The sequence below is a fragment of the Chrysemys picta genome, chromosome 1, assembly GCF_011386835.1.
Source record: "Chrysemys picta bellii isolate R12L10 chromosome 1, ASM1138683v2, whole genome shotgun sequence".
Lineage (NCBI taxonomy): Eukaryota > Metazoa > Chordata > Testudines > Emydidae > Chrysemys > Chrysemys picta.
Genome location: NC_088791.1, coordinates 293031526 through 293054534, shown reverse-complemented (window position 1 = coordinate 293054534; position 23009 = coordinate 293031526). Strand labels below are relative to the sequence as shown.

The following is a 23009-nucleotide window of genomic DNA, read 5'->3' as shown; positions in this document are numbered from 1 at the left end:
TAAATATGTGTATTGTTAAGGAGGTGGTTTCCAAGAATATCTGGAGTTTTATATGCCATACACTATCAAAGAAACTGAGGAACCACCTGATCAGCATCCTATACGGCAAACAGAAAAACATCAAGAAAGAGCTCTCCAACCTGAAGACTTTCATAAATAACCAACCCTCCACACAAATGGACTTTACTAAAATAAGACAGGAGATCTACATTACACACTTCACATCTCTACAAAGGAAAAAGGACCGTAAGCTGTCTAAAATCCTACCTGCCACATGGGGCCACAACAGGGGTACCCCTAACTCACCCAGCAATATCGTCAATTTATCCAGCTACACACTCAACCCAGCAGAAGAGTCTGTCCTATCTCGGGGACTCTCTTTTTGCCCCAGCACCCCCACGAACATGATACAGTTCTGCGGTGATCTGGAAGCCTACTTTCGCCGCCTCCGACTCAAAGAATACTTTCATGATAACACTGAACAGCGCACTGATACACAGATACCCTCCCACCAACAACACAGGAAGAAGAACTCCACATGGACTCCTCCTGAGGGTCGAAATGACAGTCTGGACCTATACATAGAATGCTTCCGCCAACATGCACAGGCAGAAATTGTGGAAAAACAACATCGCTTGCCTCATAATCTAAGTCGTGCAGAATGCAATGCCATCCACAGCCTCAGAAACCACCATGGAAGTGAGGAAACAGATTGACAGAGCAAGACGGGTACCCAGAAATCACCTACTACAGGACAGGCCCAACAAGGACAATAACAGAACACCACTGGCCATCACATACAGCCCCCAGCTAAAACCTCTCCAGCGCATTATCCACGATCTACAACCTATCCTGGAAAATGATCCCTCACTCTCACAGACCTTGGGAGGCAGGCCAGTCCTCGCTTACAGACAACCCCCCAACCTGAAGCAAATACTCAACTACACACCACACCACAGAAACACCAACCCAGGAACCTATCCCTGTAGCAAACCTCGTTGCCTACTCTGTCCCCATATCTACTCTGGCAACAGCATCAGAGGACCCAACCACATCAGCCACACCATCAGGGGCTCATTCACCTGCACATCCACTAATGTCATATATGCCATCATGTGCCAGCAATGCCCCTCTGCCATGTACATTGGCCAAACCGGACAGTCCCTCCGCAAAAGAATAAATGGACACAAATCTGATATCAGGAATGGTAACATACACAAGCCAGTAAGTGAACACTTCAATCTCCCTGGTCATTCTATTACAGATTTAAAAGTCACTATCATTGAACAAAAAAACTTCAGAAATAGACTTCAAAGAGAAACAGCAGAACTAAAATTCATTTGCAAATTCAACACCATTAATCTGGGCTTGAATAGGGACTGGGAGTGGCTGGCTCACTACAGAAGCAGCTTTTCCTCTCCTGGAATTGACACCTCCTCATCTATTACTGGGAGTGGACTACATCCACCCTGATTGAATTGGCCCTGTCAACACTGGTTCTCCACTTGTGAAGTAACTCCCTGCTCTCCATGTGTCAGTATATAATGCCTGCATCTGTAACTTTCACTCTGCATCCGAAGAAGTGAGGTTTTTACTCACGAAAGCTTATGCCCAAATAAATCTGTTAGTCTTTAAGGTGCCACCAGACTCCTTGTTGTTTTTGTAGAAACCACCATGACATTCTCATCAAAGAGGCTGATAAAGGAGGTGCTGTTGTCATCATGAACAGGTCTGACTACCAGAAGGAGGCTGCCAGACAACTCTCCAATACCAAATTCTACAGGCCACTTTCCTCAGATCCCACTGAGGAATATACTAAGAAACTGCACCATCTACTCAGGACACTCCCTACACTAACACAGGAACAAATCAACATACCCTTAGAGCCCTGACCGGGGTTATTCTATCTACTACCTAAGAGCCACAAACCTGGAAATCCTGGACGCCCCATCATCTCGGGCATTGGCACTCTCACTGAAGGACTGTCTGGATATGTGGACTCCCTACTCAGACCCTACGCCACCAGCACTCCCAGCTATCTCCGTGACACCACAGATTTCCTGAGAAACTACAATGCATTGGTGTTTTCTGGGAGGTCACCATCCTAGCCACCATGGATGTAGAGGCTCTCTACACAAACATCCCACACACAGATGGAATACAAGCTGTCAGGAACAGTATTCCTGATGATGACACAGCACAACTTATTGCTGAGCTCTGTGACTTTATCCTCACGCACAATTACTTCAAATTTGGTGACAATATATACCTCCAGACCAGTGGCACCGCTATGGGCACCTGCATGGCCCCACAATATACCAACATTTTTATGGCTGACCTGGAACAACGCTTCCTTAGCTCTCGTCCACTCATGCCCCTTCTCTACCTACGCTATATTGATGACATCTTCATCATCTGGACCCATGGGAAGGAGACCCTGGAAGAATTCCACCATGATTTCAACAGCTTCCACCCCACCATCAGCCTCAGCCTGGACCAATCTACACGGGAGGTCCACTTCCTAGACACCACCGTACAAATAAGCGATGGCCACATTAACACCACCCTATACCGAAAACCCACCGACCGCTACGCCTACCTTCATGCCTCCAGCTTCCACCCCGGTCACACCACACGATCCATCGTCTACAGCCAAGCACTGAGGTACAATCGCATCAGCTCCAACCCCTCAGACAGAGACCAACACCTACAAGATCTTCACCAAGCATTTTCAAAACTACGATACCCACACAAGGAAATAAAGAAACAAATCAACAGAGCCAGACATGTACCCAGAAGCCTCCTGCTACAAGACAGGCCCAGAAGAGAAACCAACAGAACTCCACTGGCCATCACCTACAGTCCTCAGCTTAAACCTCTCCAACGCATCATCAGTGATCTACAACCCATCCTGGACAATGATCCCTCACTTTCACAGACCTTGGGAGGCAAGCCAGTCCTCGCCCACAGACAACCTGCCAACCTTAAGCATATTCTCATCAGCAACCACGCACCGCACCATAACAACGCTAACTCAGGAACCAACCCATGCAACAAACCTCGATGCCAACTCTGCCCACATATCTACACCAGCGACACCATCACAGGGCCTAACCAGATCAGCTACAACATCACCGGCTCATTCACCTGCACGTCCACCAATGTTATATATGCCATCATATGCCAGCAATGCCCCTCTGCTATGTACATTGGCCAAACTGGACAGTCACTACGCAAGAGGATAAATGGACACAAGTCAGATATCCGGAACGGCAATATACAAAAACCTGTAGGAGAACACTTCAACCTCCCTGGCCACACAATAGCAGATGTAAAGGTAGTCCTCTTACAGCAAAAAAACTTCAGGACCAGACTCCAAAGAGAAACTGCTGAGCTCCAGTTCATTTGCAAATTTGACACCATCAGATCAGGATTAAACAAAGACTGTGAATGGCTATCCAACTACAGAAGCAGTTTCTCCTCCCTTGGTGTTCACACCTCAACAGCTAGCAGAGCATCTCACCCTCCCTGATTGAACTAACCTCGTTATCTCCATACTGATTTATACCTGCCTCTGGAAATTTCCATTACTTGCATCTGAAGAAGTGAGATTCTTACCCACGAAAGCTTATGCTCCCAATACTTCTGTTAGCCTTAAAGGTGCCACAGGACCCTCTGTTGCTTTTTGGAGTTTTATAGACATGAAGGCACTGCGAATTATTAAATACAGCCTAACTCTCACAATTCCTGAATAGGGTTCCTTATTGGTGAAGGACCAGTGTTCTGGGCCTTAGAATTCAGACATGCTCTTTGTTGAATATAGAATCTAAGGAATAGTTAATATATAAATGACTCAAATATACAGAAAGAAAGAACTAAAAGGTTTAATATTTACTAACAGATACTAAACCCATTAAGCTTCAATGAGATCTTGTAGATATTTGCTGCCTCCCCAAACCAGGTCTAATATCTAAACTTTCCCTCCATGTTGAGGGACTCAGTGAAATGCACCAAGCCCTTAAGAATTGCAGTAGCTCATTTTACTGAAAATTTGGAGTATAAAATAAAATCATACATCATGTACATTAAAAAAGAGAACAGCACAAAATCCAGGAATCACAAGAACTGTGTACATAAATTCCTTGGTAACAAGCTCAGACACAAGTGACTTACATAAAATTTTATGAATGCTGACAGGGTATACAGTGTGCATACAGTAAACATTATTTTAGATGGCAATCTAAAGTATTCTTTCATTGTAAAAGTTCTTATTGTTTGGCTTAAAGATTTTTGTTTAGCCACTGCTAGTAAATAATGCATACACATTCTGGACAGAAAAGATTAGGAGTAAATTAAGGAGTTTTATTTGGCAGGAACTGGAAGATTTTTCATAATTTTTATTCTTATATTTGGGAGTAACTCTGCTATGTAATTCTTCACCAATATCTTTTATAGTGTCAGAGAACTACCATGACTGGGTAGGAGCAGTGGGTCAGCACTGTGTGGTTTGAAACAGTTTGGAGAGTATGGTTAATTTAAATTTCTTAAGTTTAAGGCTCTGTAGTTGATCCAGAGTTCACTTCACCTCACTCCTGGAGTAAGTTGGCGTGGGGTTGTGGCATTCTCCTCTAGAAAGAATGGTTTCAGAGTAGCAGCTGTGTTAGTCTGTATCCGCAAAAAGAACAGGAGTACTTGTGGCACCTTAGAAGTTAAAATTTGTTAGTCTCTAAGGTGCCACAGGTACTCCTGTTTTTTTTTTTTTTTTTTTTTTTTTTTTTCTAGAAAGAATGTGAACCCTGGTATCTGTTCCATTGCACCAAACCACCATCATCAGCCCAGGAGGGAAACAATTCAGGCAGACAGTGCTTCTGTGATGTGGTAGTTGTGTTTGTATTGTGACAACAAAACGCTATGGCCCTAGTCCAGCAGAAAACTTAAGCATATGCATGGTCCCATTGCACTCAAAAAGTTCTGAAAGCACCTTGCTGGATTGGGGCCAAGATGCTTTACAGACAAGTAAAATGACAGGTGGGGGAATTCTTCCCAGCACTCGTGCAGAGTGGCATGGTGACTGAGGCCTTGTTTTCACTAGGAAAGAAGGTATGACTAAACATATGTTAACCAGAACACATTTTACCCTACTGTATAGGCGGTCTGAGAGGGGAGGTTTTATTTTCCCTTTACTAAGGCTGTGAAGGATCAGACTGGCTCCTGGAGCAGGTTAGAACAGCCCAAGTGCCACCCTAGATTGTGTCCCCTGTTGCCATAGTCCCCATGCAGAGGGGAATTACCAAGATGCAGAACTGCCACAATCCCCACCCCATCTTCTCCAGCCTGCTCCTGCCCTGCCCTGCTCTGCCGGGATGCCATAACTCTGCACCTCACAGGAAGGTCTGCTGGGCTGGGGAACTTATGGGTGGGTGGTGCAGCTAGTTTCCATGGACAAAAATGGCTGCAGCGAAGAGATGAACTTTCTTGATAGTCCCACAGCCTATAATATCAGTAGAGAACAGATGAATGCAGAGAAGGAAAACAACAAAAAGCAACAAGAGTGAGCAGTGACGGATGGCATGTGGCTTGGGAGTTCTATACATTTATTTAGATTATTTTAAATAGGTAATTTGCTGGTATTATTGGGGAGACCTACTAGCTGGGAACAACCATGACTATAGTCTATATATCTATAGTAGCCAGCCCTGTTTAAGTCAACAATAATAGGATTTGAACTCGAGGCTTTCGGGATCAAAGCAGTCCCCTGGCTGGTAGCCGACACCATAGGCTCATTAATTTTTTATTTGGACCAGCCATTAGTGTGGATTGAACTATGTTTGTGGAGAATAGAGTAGACCTGCCCATGAGTGGGCATAGTTTTTAATGTGATGTAATTTAACAATATTAGAAGTTCCTTACAGTAGCGGCTCTTATTTCTGTATGCTGATTGTTTTCTTTTTGATTTAGTTGCCAACAAAGAACTGGAGAACTTGGAGAGATGGAAGGAACAGCACCGGCCAGGACCAATTAACCTGAAACCACAGAAACTGGGTAAGGAAATAGAAGTGAGCTGACTTGGTGGATTAAATGAAATAAATGAAAAATGTTGTGGTTTTATTTTATTTTTTGCTCTGGTTTTTAGAGATTTACTGTAGGTTAAAATGTTAGCAATAATAGCTACTTTTAGTGGGATTTTAATGAACTTGACTATGAAGAAGTTCCTAAAACATAAATACATAGCTTTCTTCTTCATGAAATTTCTTCTGACTGGTGCAGAAAACCCTGTAAAACATTATCACTTTAGATATTTTGAATAGTTATTTAGGCAATGGAAGAACAACTTGAAGGAAGCACAGTGAGTGACTTGGCTGAGAGCACTGAAAACTGTAAAATGAAAATTATAACCACAAATATAAAAGTAAGTGCAGCATTAGGCTGGAATTTAAAAACAGACTTTTTTTTTTTTTAAGGTGAACTCTAACAATAAGGGGGTGGGGGAAATGATTGACCAGCACGTCCGACCTGCTGCTTTTCTAAACTCTTCTGGCTCCACGCAGCTGGTTGAACCCCTGACTGGACTTTCAGAAGAGGGCATGAAACTACCTACATCTTCTTCATGAAGTACATTATGTGGCGCCCTAATCACTGGTGTTTACAATGAAACTGAAGCGGGCGATCGCTTTTTCAAGTTTCCGGGTGGATGGTCAATGAATCAAACTGTGGGTGTGTGGGTTGTAATTTTTAAACTGCAGATCATATCATCTTGTGCTCGACGAAGGAACGTAACAAAGCATTTTGTAAATGACTCATTTTGGCTACCAAAAATCATTCCGAGCAGCCACATTTTTGTGAAAGATGATCAAAAGGTTTAGGAAACGTAACCTATGAGGAAATGTTAAAGAAACTGGGTGTGTTTAGTCCTGAAGAGAAGACTGGGCAGCCGGGGACCTGATAAGTCTTCAGATATGTTAGAGATCTAAAAAGGATGATGATCAATTGTTCTTGTTGTCCTCAGACAGCAGGGCAAGAAGTAATGGGCTTAATCTGCAGCAGGGAAGGTTTAGGTTAGATATTAGGGGAAACATTTTAACAATAAGGGTAGCTAAGCTCTGGAATAGGCTTCCAAGGGAATCCCCATCCTTTGTACTTTTTAAGAACTAGTTGGACAAAAACCTGTCAGAGATGGTGTGGGTTTACTTGGTCCTGCCTCAGCACAGGCAGCTGGACTTTATCATTTCTCAAGGTCCCTTCCAGTCCTACATTTCTATGAAATTTGGGATCCAAGTTGCTGCAATTTTGCTGTCTATGTATGAAGGTAGGCAGAAAAGTTAAGTTGACTTTTTGCCTACCCTCATGCACAGAGACTGTTGTATTGATGAAGTTGAAACTTCATTCACAAACCAACCTTTGTAGTTGTGTTTTTGTTTTAAATAAGAACAGTATAACTGAAAAACAGTATGTAAAACTGGAGTGAAATCTTTCTTTCAAGCAATCTTGAAAGGGTAGAATAAAGGGCTAAGGAGGTGTATGGAAGGGGAAAGTGAACTGCAAGGTTTGAAAAACTTACAAGATATTTAGGAACTGAAGGTCTAAACTTATGTAGCTCAAGACTGAATGAATGCTTTAGGTAGAAGAGTGGTAGTTGAATGTTGCAGAAGGGAAAAGCCCACCCCTCACCCCATCTTCTGGGAAGGAAGGAAGGCACCCTCTTCCATATCAACCACTAGCTACTGGGTGTTTAACTTTGAAAGTGCATCTCCCAGATGCTGGAAAGGAAAAGAAACTGTCACTCTCTTGTCCTGGCTCGGAGTGTGTTGTGGGGGAAGGGTTCACTGTCTGCATCCTAGTTGCTGAGCAGAGAGCGTTCTCCTCCACTCTGCCTCTCTCCCAACATCTGTGTTGGAGAGTCCTCCTTCCCTCTGGATAGACAATCAGCAACAGGCTTTCATTATCCTATCTGAAATGATGCTGAATGTGGCTTGTCCTTGTTGATAATTCCTATCAAACCATGTTCAACACTGTTTCAGCAGCTCCCATTGCCAGTGTGCAACTTCGGTAGCGCAGACAAGGCTAGCAAGGTGTTGAAGAAGGTGGAGGCTTCCCCAGTCAGAATTATTATCCAAAAGGACATGGACTCAGGGGTCCTCTTAAACAAGGCATGTTGTAGTCAGGGCTATGCGCCTCCTTGTGCATGGAGATACCTAATGACCATGGATAAGAACTTGGTTCAAAGGGTATATGGTGACAGTTCTACATAAATAGATGACTTAATCCTCCTGAGATGCATATCTCTGCCATGGAAAGCTTCCCAGTGGTTAGTAGGCAAGTTATTTTTCAAGTTCTGGTGAACTTGGCATTCTGCCCCCTGATTAGCTCAAATGTGCTAATACTAATGCTGCCTTCATGTGCATTTTCTTGAAATGGCTCAAATTACACCTTTGGAAAAGAGAGAGAACTTCAGAGCTTATGGCAATAGAAAGAGGAATCTGAAGGAAACTAAAGAGCTGTTGGTGGGTGTTCTCAGCTCCATAAAGTGAGTGGAATGACTAACAGGGAGCCTGGGAGCTTCCGTCAGAGGAATCAGAATTGTGGGAAATGCACAATAATTAACGCAGATTCACTTCCTTGGAGACTTCATTGTAGATACACATCAGATGTGGGAAGAAATAACAGGCTTCTGACCTGTAGAAGCTTCAGCATTTAAGGAGGCTATATCGACCCTTAGAGTGCTGGTACTTTCCAAACTGAAGCAAATACACATGGATGATTGGTGAGAAATGTCCACTATATTCAGTATCTGGTGTTAAGAACTTTAGCTCTATACTTGTTCGTGTGCATGTGGGCTTACGAGGGCCAGCAGAGGCTTGAAGAAAGGAGAGATTCACAATGGCGTCTTTAATGGCACAATTGAAGGGGCTCATTAGATCACAAATTCTTTTAATGCCTCTTCTCTGAGAGTGACTCTTTTTAGAGAGACTGCTGCATTTTTAGTGTCCAAATCATCAGATTTCCTCAAATTGAAGTTCTATAATTGCTTGGCTACCTTGATTAAATATTGTAAGAAATCCAAATCTGCAATATTACTGTGACTGGCAGACATCCAACGTTTCCGGTGGTAATTTCAGGTACCATAGAGTAGAAACAAATAAATTTGAGTTCCATACTTTCCCTTAGATAATAGAACTCAAAGCAATAAATTAGTGTAAGTTTATAAAGAACAAATCATGTCTGACAACCTTCATTGTTGTTTTTTATATATAAAGTGAATGCAGGAGTTATAACACATTTTGATTTGATATACTGCTTCACAAAATCTTATTTGAAAAATTAATTCAAGCTGTCTTGGATATGAGCTCTGTTGAATGGATTGAAAACTGGCTGGCAGGCTGTAAGCAAAGGGTAATGATGAACACCAATATATTGAATAGTGGCTGATGTCCAGTGGTGTGCCTGCGTTGGAGATTGATGATGCACATTGCTTTAATTAACATCAGGAGTTGGAGCTGATGTAGATGACACTAAAAGGCAAAGTGTTGGCAATACCAGGAAGGGAAGAAAAAATAATACACAGGGACCCAGAGAGGCTAGAAAAGGTTCAGGGAATACAGGTCTGTCTCAGCTTACACAGGCGTTCCGTTCCACGGTTAGTGAATAAAGCGAAAAACACGTATAGTCAAAATTACATTGAGTTCAATGGCGGGCGGAATCGCCCACACTACAGGTACAGTATTAAAATTGTTGTGTGTTTTTTGCCGACCGCGTAAAGCTGAAATCGCGCCTGTTAAATGCGCGTAAGATGCGACAGACCTGTAACTAAAAAATGCTCAACCTGGAAAAATTATTTATAGTACCAACTGGGTGCTGATTATAGTGCCAACAGTAGGTATGTTGTCTTGCATACTACATAGTCCCATTGATTCCTAGGGGGACTACACAGGTGTATAAAGTTAAGCCTCAGGGTGTCTGCACAGACTAGGAAGGTAATAGTTCTCTATGTAGCACTAATGCAAGCAGCTTTTGTACTCTTGGGTACCTCTAATGACAAAGATGTTGACCAATAGGAAGGAATTCAGGGAAGAAAAATAGAAATAATTATGGAGCTACAATTAAAGGAATTAGCTTGCCCAAACAACAAAGGGAGACCCGATTGCCTTCTATAAATGGAGGGAACATCATGGAAAAGAGGAATTGTTCAGAGTAGCCTAGCATAAGAACTGAGAATAATAAGATTTAAATCAATTCACTTCTTTCCCCATGCCCTGCCATGGGAGTGAAGATCTATTGGGTCCCTCTTGCTGTCTGTTCTAGAGTTTACAGTTTCATGGTTTGAGGCGGGTATTTTCAATAGAGGACCCATGCCTCCGAAAACTATACCTCCTACTATTTGAGCCTTAGTTTGGTAAGGCTAAGATGCAGGTGAGGCTTGTGTTTTTAATCCGGTTTTTGAATGCTTTAAAAAAATGAGTTTGTTCCCCCCCCCCCCCCTTGCTAACAGTGCAAATTCTGTGTTTTCTCTGATGTTAGATGCTTTGGTGATGGTTAGGGGCCATCCAATTAGAAATCTCAATAAAAATTTCTATCAATTTTAAAGAAGTATTTTTGTGAAACAGTTTCCATTTTATTTATTTTATTTGACCAAATCTAGCACCAACATACTGAGAAATAAAATTTAGGATGACCATCAGGAAACTAATCTAGAAGGCAAGACACTGTTAAACTGTGAAATAGTCTCTCAAGTAAAATGATGAACCCTCATAACTTCAGTTTTTTACCAGTAAAAAGGACAATACAGCAAAGAATATTCTGCAAATAACAATCCTGTGCTGGTGAAAGACTTTCATTAGAAAAAGAGATGAACAAAAAGATAAAATAAGTCTCTTCGATCTCTCATTTTTATCAGCATGATTATGAAAATATTCTCATGTATGCCTAATGTATTTATTATATTACAGTGTCTCTTGTTGCTGACACTTGGGCTTAAAATTTTCTAATATGCAGAATGCAATTTGTATTTTCTAGGCGGAACAGAATCCGAGGCTGAAGCTAGGCAAAAACAACACATCAGACTCCTGCAATCTAAATACCAGCAAAAGGTCAGGAGGAATACATGTAATTTTTAGTTTAATTTAGGAAATACTGTTATTGGGTTTTTTCCCCCTCTGAGGGCCACTGTTCCATGTGTCTGTAAAATGAACTCCCTGTTGTTTGACAAAAGAAATAAGTCATGAGACTTCAAAAGAGAGACAACGAAAAGGTGGACTTGAAAGACTTCACAGTAATGTAGAAAATGAGAAGACTGTTACATAAGTGTGTGTAAACAATGTTGCAGATCACTTCTAAAGTAATGAGGTTAATGATAATGCCACCAACGTTGCCCTTCATATTTTCAACATGCTACATAAACAGTAACCAGTCAATCAACACAGCAACCCACCTTTGAGGGCTGTAAGTATTCTCCTCATTATAAAGGGCATACACGCTTATAAAGGTCAGTCATAAGAACGGCCCGATGGGGTCAGACCAAAGTTCCATCTAGCCCTGTATCCTGTCTTCCAACAGTGGCCAATGCCAGGTGTCCCAGAGGGAATGAACACAACAGGCAATCGTCAAGTGATCCATTCCCCTGTCGCACATTTCTACCTCTTGGCAAACAGAGGCTAGGGACCCATCCCTACCTATCCTGGCTAATAGCCATTGATGGACCTATCCTCCAGGAATTTATCTAGTTCTTTTTTGAATCCTATTATAGTCTTGGCCCTCACAAAATCCTCTGGCAAGAAGTTCCACAGACAGTGCGTTCTGTGAAAAAATACTGCCTTTTGTTTGTTTTAAACCTGCTGCCTATTCATTTCATTTGGTGGCCCGTAGATCTTGTGTTATGAGAGAGTAAATAAGGCTTCCTTATTTACTTTCTCCGCACCAGCCATGATATTATAGAACTCTATCATGTCTCCCCTTAGTCGTCCCTTCTCCAAGCTGAAAAGTCCCAGTCTTATTAATCTCTCCTCATACAGAAGCCATTCCATACACCTAATCATTGTTGTTGCCCTTTCCTGAACCTTTTCCAATTCCAATATATTTGTTTTGAGATGGGGTGACCACATCTGCACACAGTATTCAAGATGTGGGCATACCATGGATTTATATAGAGGCAATATGATATTTTCTGTCTTCTTATCTATCCCTTTCTTAATGATTCCCAACTTTCTGTTCGCTTTTTCGACTGCCACTGCACATTGAGTGGATGTTTTCAGACAACTATCCACAATGACTCCAAGATCTTTCTTGCATGGTCACAGCTAATTTAGACCCCATCATTTTATATGTATAGTTGGGATTATGTTTTGCATTTATCAACATTGAATTTCATCTGCCATTTTGTTTCCCAGTCACCCAGTTCTGAGAGATCCTTTTATAGTTCTACGCAGTCTGCCTGGGACTTGACTATTTTGATTAGTTTTGTATCATCTGCAAATTTTGCCACCTCACTGTTTATCCCTTTTTCCTGATCATTTATGTATATGTTGAATAGGACTGGACCCAGTACAGACCCCTGGGACCCAGTGTGGATGCTTGCATAACCACCTCCTGATAACCGATTGTTCAAAACTAACATCATGGATGAGCTATTGTACAGTTCATGTCTTTGTTCTCTGATTACAGTGAGGGGGCACACATGCTTCATTTTTTTTTCTTTGTAACTTCATCAGAATCAAAATTTAGGGTTGGAAGGGGTACAATACAAAAACCAAACTGCATTGTCTTTGTATGTGTTCTTCCCCCAATACCATATAGCTGAAGAGAGAAGAATATGCACGAATCAAGAAGGAGACTGAAGAAGCTGAAATTCTGACAATGAAAATGATTCAAAGAGAAAAGGTAAGCCTTGTTTGAGTCTTCAATAGTCAAAATATCTCACTGGAACAGTGCTTTACCTGGATGAACCCTATGGGATGGATCCTTGGCTCATGTAAATTGGCTATACTGATTTACACCTTGGACTTCCAAGAGCTAAGCAGATCAAAGCAAGCATATCTATCATACTGAGGAGATTTAAACTTTAAGACTCCTTATAAGAAATGGAAAGGGAGGTGGATATTTTTTTGCTGTTTTTAAAATTAAATAGGCAGGTAGTATTGTTTTTAAAATTATTATGAAGAACAAGTTTAAGCTTTGTTGTAACGTGCGTTGTTTGCCTGGACTACTCAAGACCTGAATGCTTATGTAGGAGGAACTCTTTGAGTTGGCTTCTTAAATCCTTCATGCTGTTTCAAATCTGATACTCCTTGATGAAACATAGGAGCCTTGTCTCATAACAGGCTTATTCAAACTGATACAAGCTACGGAAGTGAGATCTTGGAAGAGTGTTGCCGTTTTCATAATGTAATAAAAATAATGTAATTATAAATAATAATTTAATAATAAATAGTGTGTAATAAGCATGTCATAAAAACAAATTTTATATTTCCAAGATCACTGCTTTTATAATTTATACTCAGGTAAAGAAGAAAATCCCTGGAAATATTCATTTTTAGGAGGAGGTCCACGAGACTTGACATTTTAGTGAAAGGGGTTCACAGGTTGTTAAAGTTTGGGAACCACTGATGTAGATGATGACATTATGGCTTCATCTACAATGTCCACTGTAAGAGCAGAACTAAGTGTAAGAAGGCACAGAACAATGTTCTAATGCAGGGGTTCTCAAACTTTCTTGCACCACGACCCCCTTCTGACAACAAAAATTATTACATGACCCCAAGACAGGACCAAAGCCTGAGCCCACCTGAGCCCCTCCACCCTCGGTGGAAGGCCAAAGCCCAAGGGCTTCAGACCCAGGCAGGGGGCCTGTAACCTGAGCACTGCCACCCAGTTATGAAGCCCTGGTGCAGTGGGGCTTGGGCTTGGGCTTCGGCCCCGGGCACCAGCAAGTCTAAGTCAGCCCTGGTGACCCCATTAAAATGGGGTTGTGATCCACTTTGGGGTCCCAACCCCCAGTTTGAGAACCGCTAATGCCTATGGCAAACTTCTGTAATGCTGCACTTTCAGATGTAAACCTGCAAATTCAGATGGAAATGCCTCCATACGCTGAGGTCATGGTGAAACCATTTTTCCTTACAGTGGCGTTCACTTCTTCCACTGAAAGTCCAGTGGCAAGTGGTATCCCTTCCTTCTTCCAAACTGCAAACTTTCAAACCTGTCCATTCTTCTGAAATGCAAACCTCCCCAAGTGATAAGTGCAGACATGGTTTTGTTGGGAGGTATTTACTCCAATCTCGGGAGAACTTCAAAAGAAGTTGTGGAAGCTCAGGATGAAATCCAGGACCAATTGAAGCCTCGGAGTCCAGTTCTTAAATAACACTGTGTGGTCACATGTGGCCTCTAAGAGCCCATGTATTGTGGCACCCCATCTGCACATAAATGACCTATTAGCCACACTATCACTGATAATGTGCCTGGCAATGCTCACCGATATGCTATCGGGCCTACCTTCTATTGCTCTTTCTATCTGCAGTCCTGCATCAGTTGTAATGCCAGCACTGCAGTATCAGAGTTCCTACTTGTCCATCATCTTACTGAGTTGTACTAGCTGACCAGCTTGAATGTCCCATCTGTATATGAACCTTGGACCAAAATGTTTTATCAAGCTGGTGTAAACACATGTAAAATGGCCCAAGATATAATTAGATTTTCCAACATGGCTGGATTAAACCATTGTTTGTCATAAAAAATTGGAAACGTTTTCTGGGGAAATATTCTCCGGGCCACCCTTTGCCCCCACCCCAAATCCCCATTGTGTGGGGATGTAAAGGTTGTCTGTCTACTCAATGCCACCAGCCTCCATTCTTCTGGATACATTGGGGATTCAAAAGGCTGCCTGTGAGATTGCCTTGTGCCCATAATGATCCCTGTAGGTCCTTCTGTGGCTCTGCTCTGGAAGGCAGACTTCCACATTCCCTTTTCCAGTACGCAGGCGTCAACCTTTGCCTCTCTCTGCCAGGGACATCATTAGCTATGGGGTAAAAGGGCCAATTGTCCTCCCCCGCCCCACCCCCCAAGATGTTAGACCCAATCTTTAAGAAAGCAGTAATGGCTTAAATTTTCTCCCAATTCCTGATGCTATTTGGGACAGAGAATGTTCTATATGCTGACACAACTTCACACCCCTGATCCTCGGTCTCTGCTTCCCTCCAGAGGACGGGGATACGGTGTCTTTAAGAAACCCTCGGGAGACTAATTAGAACCACTTTTATGCAGATTACAGGAGTCTTCAATTTAAAATACAAAATTAGTATGTGTCAACAGTTTACAAAAGCAAAAATAGACATAAAAATGTTGTAAAAGATTAAAGAGACCTGTTTGGGAAACACAAAACCATCCTTTCCAAGCTATCCCCCCATCTTTCAGTCAAAAATAATTGCACGGCTAACTTTGTCACATAGTAGTGATCTCTTGGCTGTTGGACCTTCAAAGTCCTGAGGCAGATTCTATGCTGCACTTTCAAGAGTCTAGGTTCCTCTGGGGGTTAATATGGCTGTTAGCATAAGTTATAGCAGCCTCTCCCCCACAACCCTCCCAGCAGAGCCACAGGCCAAAATTTCCAGATTGCAAAGTGCTCTCACTCCAGTACTAGGGATTGTGATGGGGTCAGTTTAGGGTTTTGTACACTGCCCCTGTGCAGGAAGAATGCCCCCTTAGTCTTCTGGAGCTATGTAAAGTGGTCAGAGGAGGAGCCAGAATTTGGGCCCATGACTCTAGACTATACTCAACCTATCCGCTGAGAAAAGAATGTGAGGTCAGCCTAAAAGCATCTCAGTTGCAAGCCCCTTGCTTTTCAATAAGAGCATGTCACAGTTCCAGATATACATTAATATTTGATTTAAGATGGCCTCCTTTCTAAGGTTCGTCACTATACAAAAGGTAACTCCCTCCATTCTAGTACTGCTCAGTAGTTTATTTCACAGATGTTGCTTATCTACAGACTCTTCTACAAAGAAGCTCTTAGTCTTCCTGGTGACATCTTACAGCTGAATAAACCTTCATAAATAACCTTTCAGGTTTTTGTTATTGTTTGAGATATGGTAGCACTTCGTTCAGAAGATTAACATAACAATAAAGAATCTTCTAATGATAGGCCACTGATTGTGTCATGGAGGCACAGTTTAGGTTTTAAGGTCAAGTGGTAAAGACAGCTTAAGAATAATCTTCAGTCTAGAGATCAAAACTACTAGACTCCCAGGGTTACTTCAGGAATTCTTGCGGTATTAAGTTGTCTATAATGGGGAATATAAAACTTGCAGTATTGGGGCCTTCAGTGGCTACTCCTGGAACCTTTGAAAACTGCCATGAATATTTACAAACCCATGCACAAAAATCCCCCTGCTCCAGGCTTTTCTGTGAGCATTTATGATGGGGGAGGGGGAAAGGGAAACAAACTTTATTCACTCATTAAATATATTGAATTATTGTCCATGACAAGTTTCAAGTCTGCTGTAACTACAGTTATACCCGGAAAAAGTATTGATGTAGCAGTTTTGTTTTCCTACTTTTACAGTTTCCTGGCATTCACATCCACAGAATGTAAAATGTTTATAGGCCTTGTAGGTAGTAAAATTCTAAATAGTGATTTCGTTTAAAAGTGCAATATCATAGCAAATACCTCTACCATACAAACTGTTTATTTCCTCGAATTAAATTCATATTTTTAAAGCAAGTTGGGGAATCTTGCAAACCAAATAAGTAAATAGGTATCAAAGGGAACTTTAAAAATAATCAACTAGTCTGAAGATGTTTTTTGTAGCAACCTGGGGACTGGTGGGGATTTTGACGGAAATATATTAACATGCTGAATAATCCACCCTGTTTCGTAGAAAAGATCTGCAGTGCACTACAAAGCCACAGAAGGGTGTTGATTTGGCTTTTGCTCCCAACAATCTCAGCTCAGTTGCAGACATCTCACTTATGATCTGAAGAAGAAATGGGGAGGGAAGGCAAGAGAGTAAAAATAAAGGGAATAAGCTTCCCAATTCTGCAGAACTTTGGCTCTGCTGAGTCAGACAGTGGAACAGTGGTGGTTTTTGTTTTGTTTTGTTTATTTTTTGTTTTGCAAATGATATCTAATCTAGCTGAAAACTAGAAGAATTGCCAGCTGCACCTGCAGAGCATCAAGTAGGTGCATGTCTTTGATCAAAAGGAGGATTTCTATAAGATATGGGGCAAGGGGAGGGTTTCTGATTTTTTTTTTTCAGGCAGTCACTATTCATTTAATAAAAATAAATGGCATGACTGTTTGAAAGGAGATTCTGGCTAGCTAGCTGTGTCAGCAGGGGCATTGGAACTTTCACAGCTGGAGAACTACTTTGCCATTCATGTTTGTTGGGAAAGAGCTACAAAATAATGCGTGATGGTTAGACATTGTGCTGAGATGCTCAAATAATAAAGAGGAGTTTGTGTAAGGATGATGCATCATAAATCAACGCTACTATGTATGACACAACCTCTGTATGTGATACTGCTCAATGTCATCTCCTACCTTCTTTTGATGCAGAGAATAATTCTTGTTCTGGGGAGGGAAAATAGAATCGTACACTCTCTTCTTATCCTTGCTACTGGGAGGCACAATAGGGTGGATAGGAGAAAGATGGATCTCAGTGTTTTCTACAGAATTGATTTGTTTGCCTGGTGTTCTCCTTGTTGTCTTCTATCACCCTAGGCTAGGAATGATCATCAATCTTGGTCATTGTACCTGTAATCCAGGCTAATGTGAGGAGCACAGATCAGCTCTGCAGACTCCCTGAGATTCTATATGGAATCTTCAAGACTGCTAATCAAGTACCGCTGAGCTATATAAATCCCGCAAGCCCTTCCTCATTTCCCCTCACCATACCTCCCCCCCACAATCAGCCTCCTCTTGTCTAGGTGATGCTGCTGGAGCACTCGCTGAGAAACTTTAGTAGAGACCATCTGATATTAGTGAAGATGTCCATTTTCCATGTATATGGATGTACCTAATCTGTAGGAATGGAGGGAATAGATGACCAGCGGCAGCATTCCTGGTGCCTTTTAAGGAGACTCTTACAATTCCAGATAGTGCTGAGCTTTATAGACTTCAAGTCTCAAAAGCCCACACAGGGGTTAGTTCCAGAAGCCCTTCAGAATGAGAACTTCCTCCTGATAGAAACTTAAGTTAACTTGAACTTTATTGTAGAGTCTTCAGAATAAAAATCCTGCAAAAGCTTCTGGGGGTGGGGAGAGGTAGATAAAGCTGAACTCATGCCATCAGTGTACATGGTACAGGTATAAAACCCTAAACAAGACATTCCCACCCATAGCTCGAAAACTTCTGAAAGCATCTGTTTCTGGAACAGCAAGGTTTCCTGAGATCAAACGCAGTATGACTGGGTCAGATCTGTTTTCTCTGTCTGGCATGTTCTGGTCTATAAGCTTGTTATTCCATTAGCATTTCCTGCATATATTCTAAAGTTACATAGTTAAATGTGTGAAGATTCAAATTAACTGAAGTGAGAATACTATTGCATGTAACTAACTTTTTGCTGTGGGTATCTCTCTACATAAGGTTCTTCATAAATGGCAGTTCTCTCCATTTAAAATAAAGAAAACAATATGGAATTAAATCTTGTCTTATCAATGTGCTCTGTATTTTGGTAACAAGTAACTGTACTAGCAGGCTTTTTTCATTTTTAGTATTTGCTGAGGCTGAAAAATTCCTGGCTTTTCTACACACATCTCTCCTAATGCACTCCAACATGTTTATCTACAGTACCACAGCTGTTCTAGTCCTGGCCCTCTTTGAAGAGAGAGTGCCAGTTGTGAAGTGCTTTTATGATGTTTGAGATCACTCTTTCATTTATGACCTAAGCAAGGATTTCAAGCTAAACTGATAGAGGTGAAAGGCTAGTGCAGTAGCCAATGGCCAATTAGTTCAAGCCCTATTCTGCATGATAGTTATTGGAGAGTCGTTGCTGCTTTTATCCATTGTAGTCCAATATTTCCTGCAGTTTCTATTTCAAACACAAAATCACTCTGATGTGACAAATCCCTGCTTTTCTGTATGAACAAAAAATATGTCTGGAGGAGACGAACGTGGCTGGTGTTTCAGCCAATAGTGCCCTCTTGAGTCCTGCAATGCTAGGGAGTTTTCCATCATGCTGGAGAGCCTTCCAACACCGCCAGTAAGATGGACTCACGACCATCTGGTGGTTAAATTCTTGAGACAATGTATCTGTTGTTGAAGTGAACAGTCCATGTGTCCCTTTAGGAGGTCAGGGTGCCAACTTCCCTTTAAGAAGCATTATGTCCTTATTCATGGAAGCCCGCGTAGGGTGACCAGATGTCCCGATTTTATAGGGACAGTCCCGATATTTGGGGCTTTTTTTTATATGGGCTTCTATTACCCCCCCACACTGCCTGTCCCGATTTTTCACACTTGCTATCTGGTCAACCTAAGCCTGCCTGTAATACCAATAATCTCTCTAATTGTCACTTTGGTGTTGGTGGTGTTTGAAGCCACTCTGGCAATAGCTGGTGTGCTCCAATTTCCTCTGACACTGATCAGTCTTATTTTAGAGCCAGGTATGGCACGGATACTTTATCGATGAGGGATAAAAGTCATGTGTCCCTGTTGATTTTTCTGCATCCGTCAGCTACTCCTTGATACATTTGACACTGAGACACAACTGTGGATTCTTGAAGGGATTAAAAGAAGAGTTCTAGCTTGCACAAAATGTATCTGCCTATGTGAGGGGCTCTGCTTACATGGAGCACATTACTTCTGTGCCAAGCAATTTGCACAGGCTTCCTTTAAATGCACCCAGAAAAGAATGGGTATTGGTTTTAACCTACCATAGAAACCTTAAATAGGTTCAATCTTGGCTACTTCATAGACCACCTTAGTCTCACTGTCATATTGCTGTTATTAACTGAGGCACCAGAGCTCAGTCTCAGGATTTTAATCATGAGGGTGCTGGAAACAAGATTTTTTAGGGCATCTTCAACTGTGCATTTAACTTTCCCCTCAGTAGAATTCCTCAGAGCCCACGTTTGCTGACCTTCAGGTCTTGCAACAAGATCTGTCTGGTGTCCTGGCTTTTGTAGGGGGAGAGCTATCTAGCTGACTGAGGCCTGTGGAGGGAAGCTGTTTTGAGTTGCAGAGGTGGATACGAGTTTTATAAACACATTTCACACACGTAACCTAAAGTTGTACATACCCCTTTCCCCATCAGAACATTGGGTGGGTGCATTTTTGTAAATGTCAAAGTAGACTCTGGCCCAGGGGTCGGCAACCTCTGGCACGCAGCTCGCCAGGGTAAGCACCCTGGCAGGCCGGGCCAGTTTGTTTACCTGCTGCGTCCGCAGGTTCGGCTGATTGTGGCTCCCACTGGCCGCAGTTCGCCGCTCCAGGCCAATGGGGACTGCAGGAAGCAGCGGCAGCGCTGGCCAAGGGATGTGCTGGCCACGGCTTCCCGCCGCTCCCATTGGCCTGGAGCAATGAACCGCGGTCAGTGGGAGCCACGATCGGCCAAACCTGCAGACACGGCAGGTAAACAAACTGGCCCAGCCCACCAGGGGGCTTACCCTGGCTAGCCGCGTGCCAGAGGTTGCCGACCCCTGCTCTGGCCTCTTGTCTGCTTTTGATACCTGTATCAAGATACTTATTTTAATTGCTTTGAATTCTTTAATTCTGTATGCACCAGTATTTTTGTTCATTTCAGTACTTCTGCTTATAGTGTTCCATTCTGATACAGTTACATGAGCTAAGGGGATAGCTTACTGAATGAGGATTTGATTTTTTTTCCCCTTCAAAATCTGTCCCCAAGGTATGCCCACATCACTGTTGCACTTGCTCATTTAGTTACTGAGCCACTTACAAAATATGGTGCAATCAGCAGACAGACAGATATGGCTTTACTCAGTGCAAGCTGAAGACTGATTTACCTACTGTAGTGATTTGTTTCACAAGACTCCTCCAAACAGTCTTTCATTAGCCATATATATTAAAAGGGGGGGGGAACTCTGAATTCAGCTAAGGCAAAGTAACTGTCCGATCAGATCTCAGTACCTGTTTGTCCAATACTTTTCCATCATTTTGAAAATTAGGGATAGTTGTCTGGTATGCTGTAACAGTGCCTGTGGTGTGAAAACTTACTGTTTCGCCAAACAGGCATCTGACAATTTAAAAATATAGCAGGATTGAAATGAAAATTTGGAACGCTTGATTTGTGCTTAAAATACAGTGAAGTGTCTTAACTAGTCATCCAGAGACCACATGTTGCACAAAACTTGGCTACTTACCTTTTTCGCTGGAATTAATTTAGAACTTTATATTTCCTCTCTGCTGCTGCAAAGTTCTTTTTTTTTTTTATTTTTTTTTTAACTTTTACTTTTAAAGCCCTCCACAGACCAGCTTTATGCTACTGGCTTCTAAATATTATATGTAGTTTTAGATTGGAGATCCTATATTGTATTATTTGTGCTACTGAATGTACTATGGATTTGCTTGGTGTCAGAATTTCAGTTGACGCTCTCAGTGGGTGTAGTATTTAAGGATTTGTCTACATGAGGAAATTGACTGGAGTAGCTATCACAGAATAAACTATCTGTGGGGCTGCTCTATTCTGGAATAAGTTCTTTTATTCTGGAACAATTAATGCAATTCCAAAGCAGAGTAATTATTCTGGAATAAAATAAAGGGGTTTTTAATTCAAGAATACTGCTAACATGGGGAGCTATTATGGAATAGCTTATTCAGCAGTAGCTATTCCAGTCAATTTTCCCATGCAGAGGAGTCCTGAGTACAGTAAGAGCATACATGAGGGGTGTGTGCGCGCGCATGCCTTCCCCTCCGCCCCATTATCTGCATAGGTTCAGCTTCACCCAGAATTTGGCCTGAAGAAGCCAAAAATCTGATTTCCATATGTATATGCATACATTTGCATTTCAGATCTCTTATGAACTTACTTTTGCAGTGATCTGCATGCACAAATTGATTTTGTACCAGCAAATGGGCTAGATTCTATTCTGTTGACTTTGACTCATTTGCACTGCCAGAATATAGGTGCAGCTGTCAGCTGAGAATTCCTCTGGTTGGCATGCATTGTCAGCTGCTACAAGCCAGCAGTGCTAGTTCCTAGAGAGGAAGGATAGTCCAGGGGTTAGGGAACTAGACTCAGAGGGCCTTGGTTCAATTCCCTGCCCTGCTACGTGCTTCCTCTGGGATCTTGTGCAAGACACTCAGTCTCTCTGTTCCCCATCTGTATAATAGAGATACTAGCACTTCCACACCTCACAGCGGTGTTGAGGATAAACAGTATGGAAACACGACCCCCACATCTCAAAGGATGGAACACATTCTCAAAGCAACCTCAAGGAAACCTACATCAATTAATTTATTGTAGTGGTAACCTGATTTAGTGGCTGGAGAATAGGAAGCGTAACTGGGTCCCTGATGGTGGCTTCACTCCCACACCAAGCAGATCTTTGCCAGGAGAAAATCTGACCTATTATACTGAATTTTTTTGTACTTGTTTAATTAGTCTTTTGACCCTGCTGCAAGGAGGTATTTGACTATTGGTCTGTTTTTAAGAGTACAGTCTAGGCTGAACCCTCTTTAAAATATTTTCCCTGTGATTTGGGCTGTTGTATGCTTGGGTTTGAAATCTAATGGATTATTAAAACAAAAATAAGTAGTGAAAACATTCATTTCTCACTTAATTCTTAATCTCTTCAATTTTGCAGGCTGATAAACTGGAAGAAAAAAGAAGGCAACAAGAAAAGCAAAGAAGAGAAATGTTTAATGAAGATCACTATTTGTAAGTAAAATTTTAAATCTGACTACCTAAGTCTGAAAGAGGTCATAGTCACTTTGGAGGCATAGGTGGTAACTACAGATTCCAGATGACAAGCAGATGAAGTAATTCTTCCAGCAATGGCATCTGGGCTCTTGGCTCCAGGCTGTTGTTCTGAAGCTGACCCTCTGCCTGTCACATGATTAGGCTTCAGTG

The 23009-nt window shown here is 42.0% G+C and overlaps 1 protein-coding gene across 2 annotated transcripts in view; it reads left to right on the top strand.

Moving 5' to 3' along the window:
- EPSTI1 (epithelial stromal interaction 1) overlaps positions 1-23009 on the top strand; it is an 87226-nt gene that overhangs the window by 10531 nt on the left and 53686 nt on the right. For both annotated transcript variants that reach the window (XM_005308173.4, XM_065581195.1), the window contains exons 3-6: positions 5959-6042; positions 11011-11084; positions 12787-12870; positions 22744-22817. In XM_005308173.4, coding sequence (XP_005308230.2) covers positions 5959-6042; positions 11011-11084; positions 12787-12870; positions 22744-22817 — 316 coding nt within the window. The remainder of the gene's footprint in view (positions 1-5958; positions 6043-11010; positions 11085-12786; positions 12871-22743; positions 22818-23009) is intronic.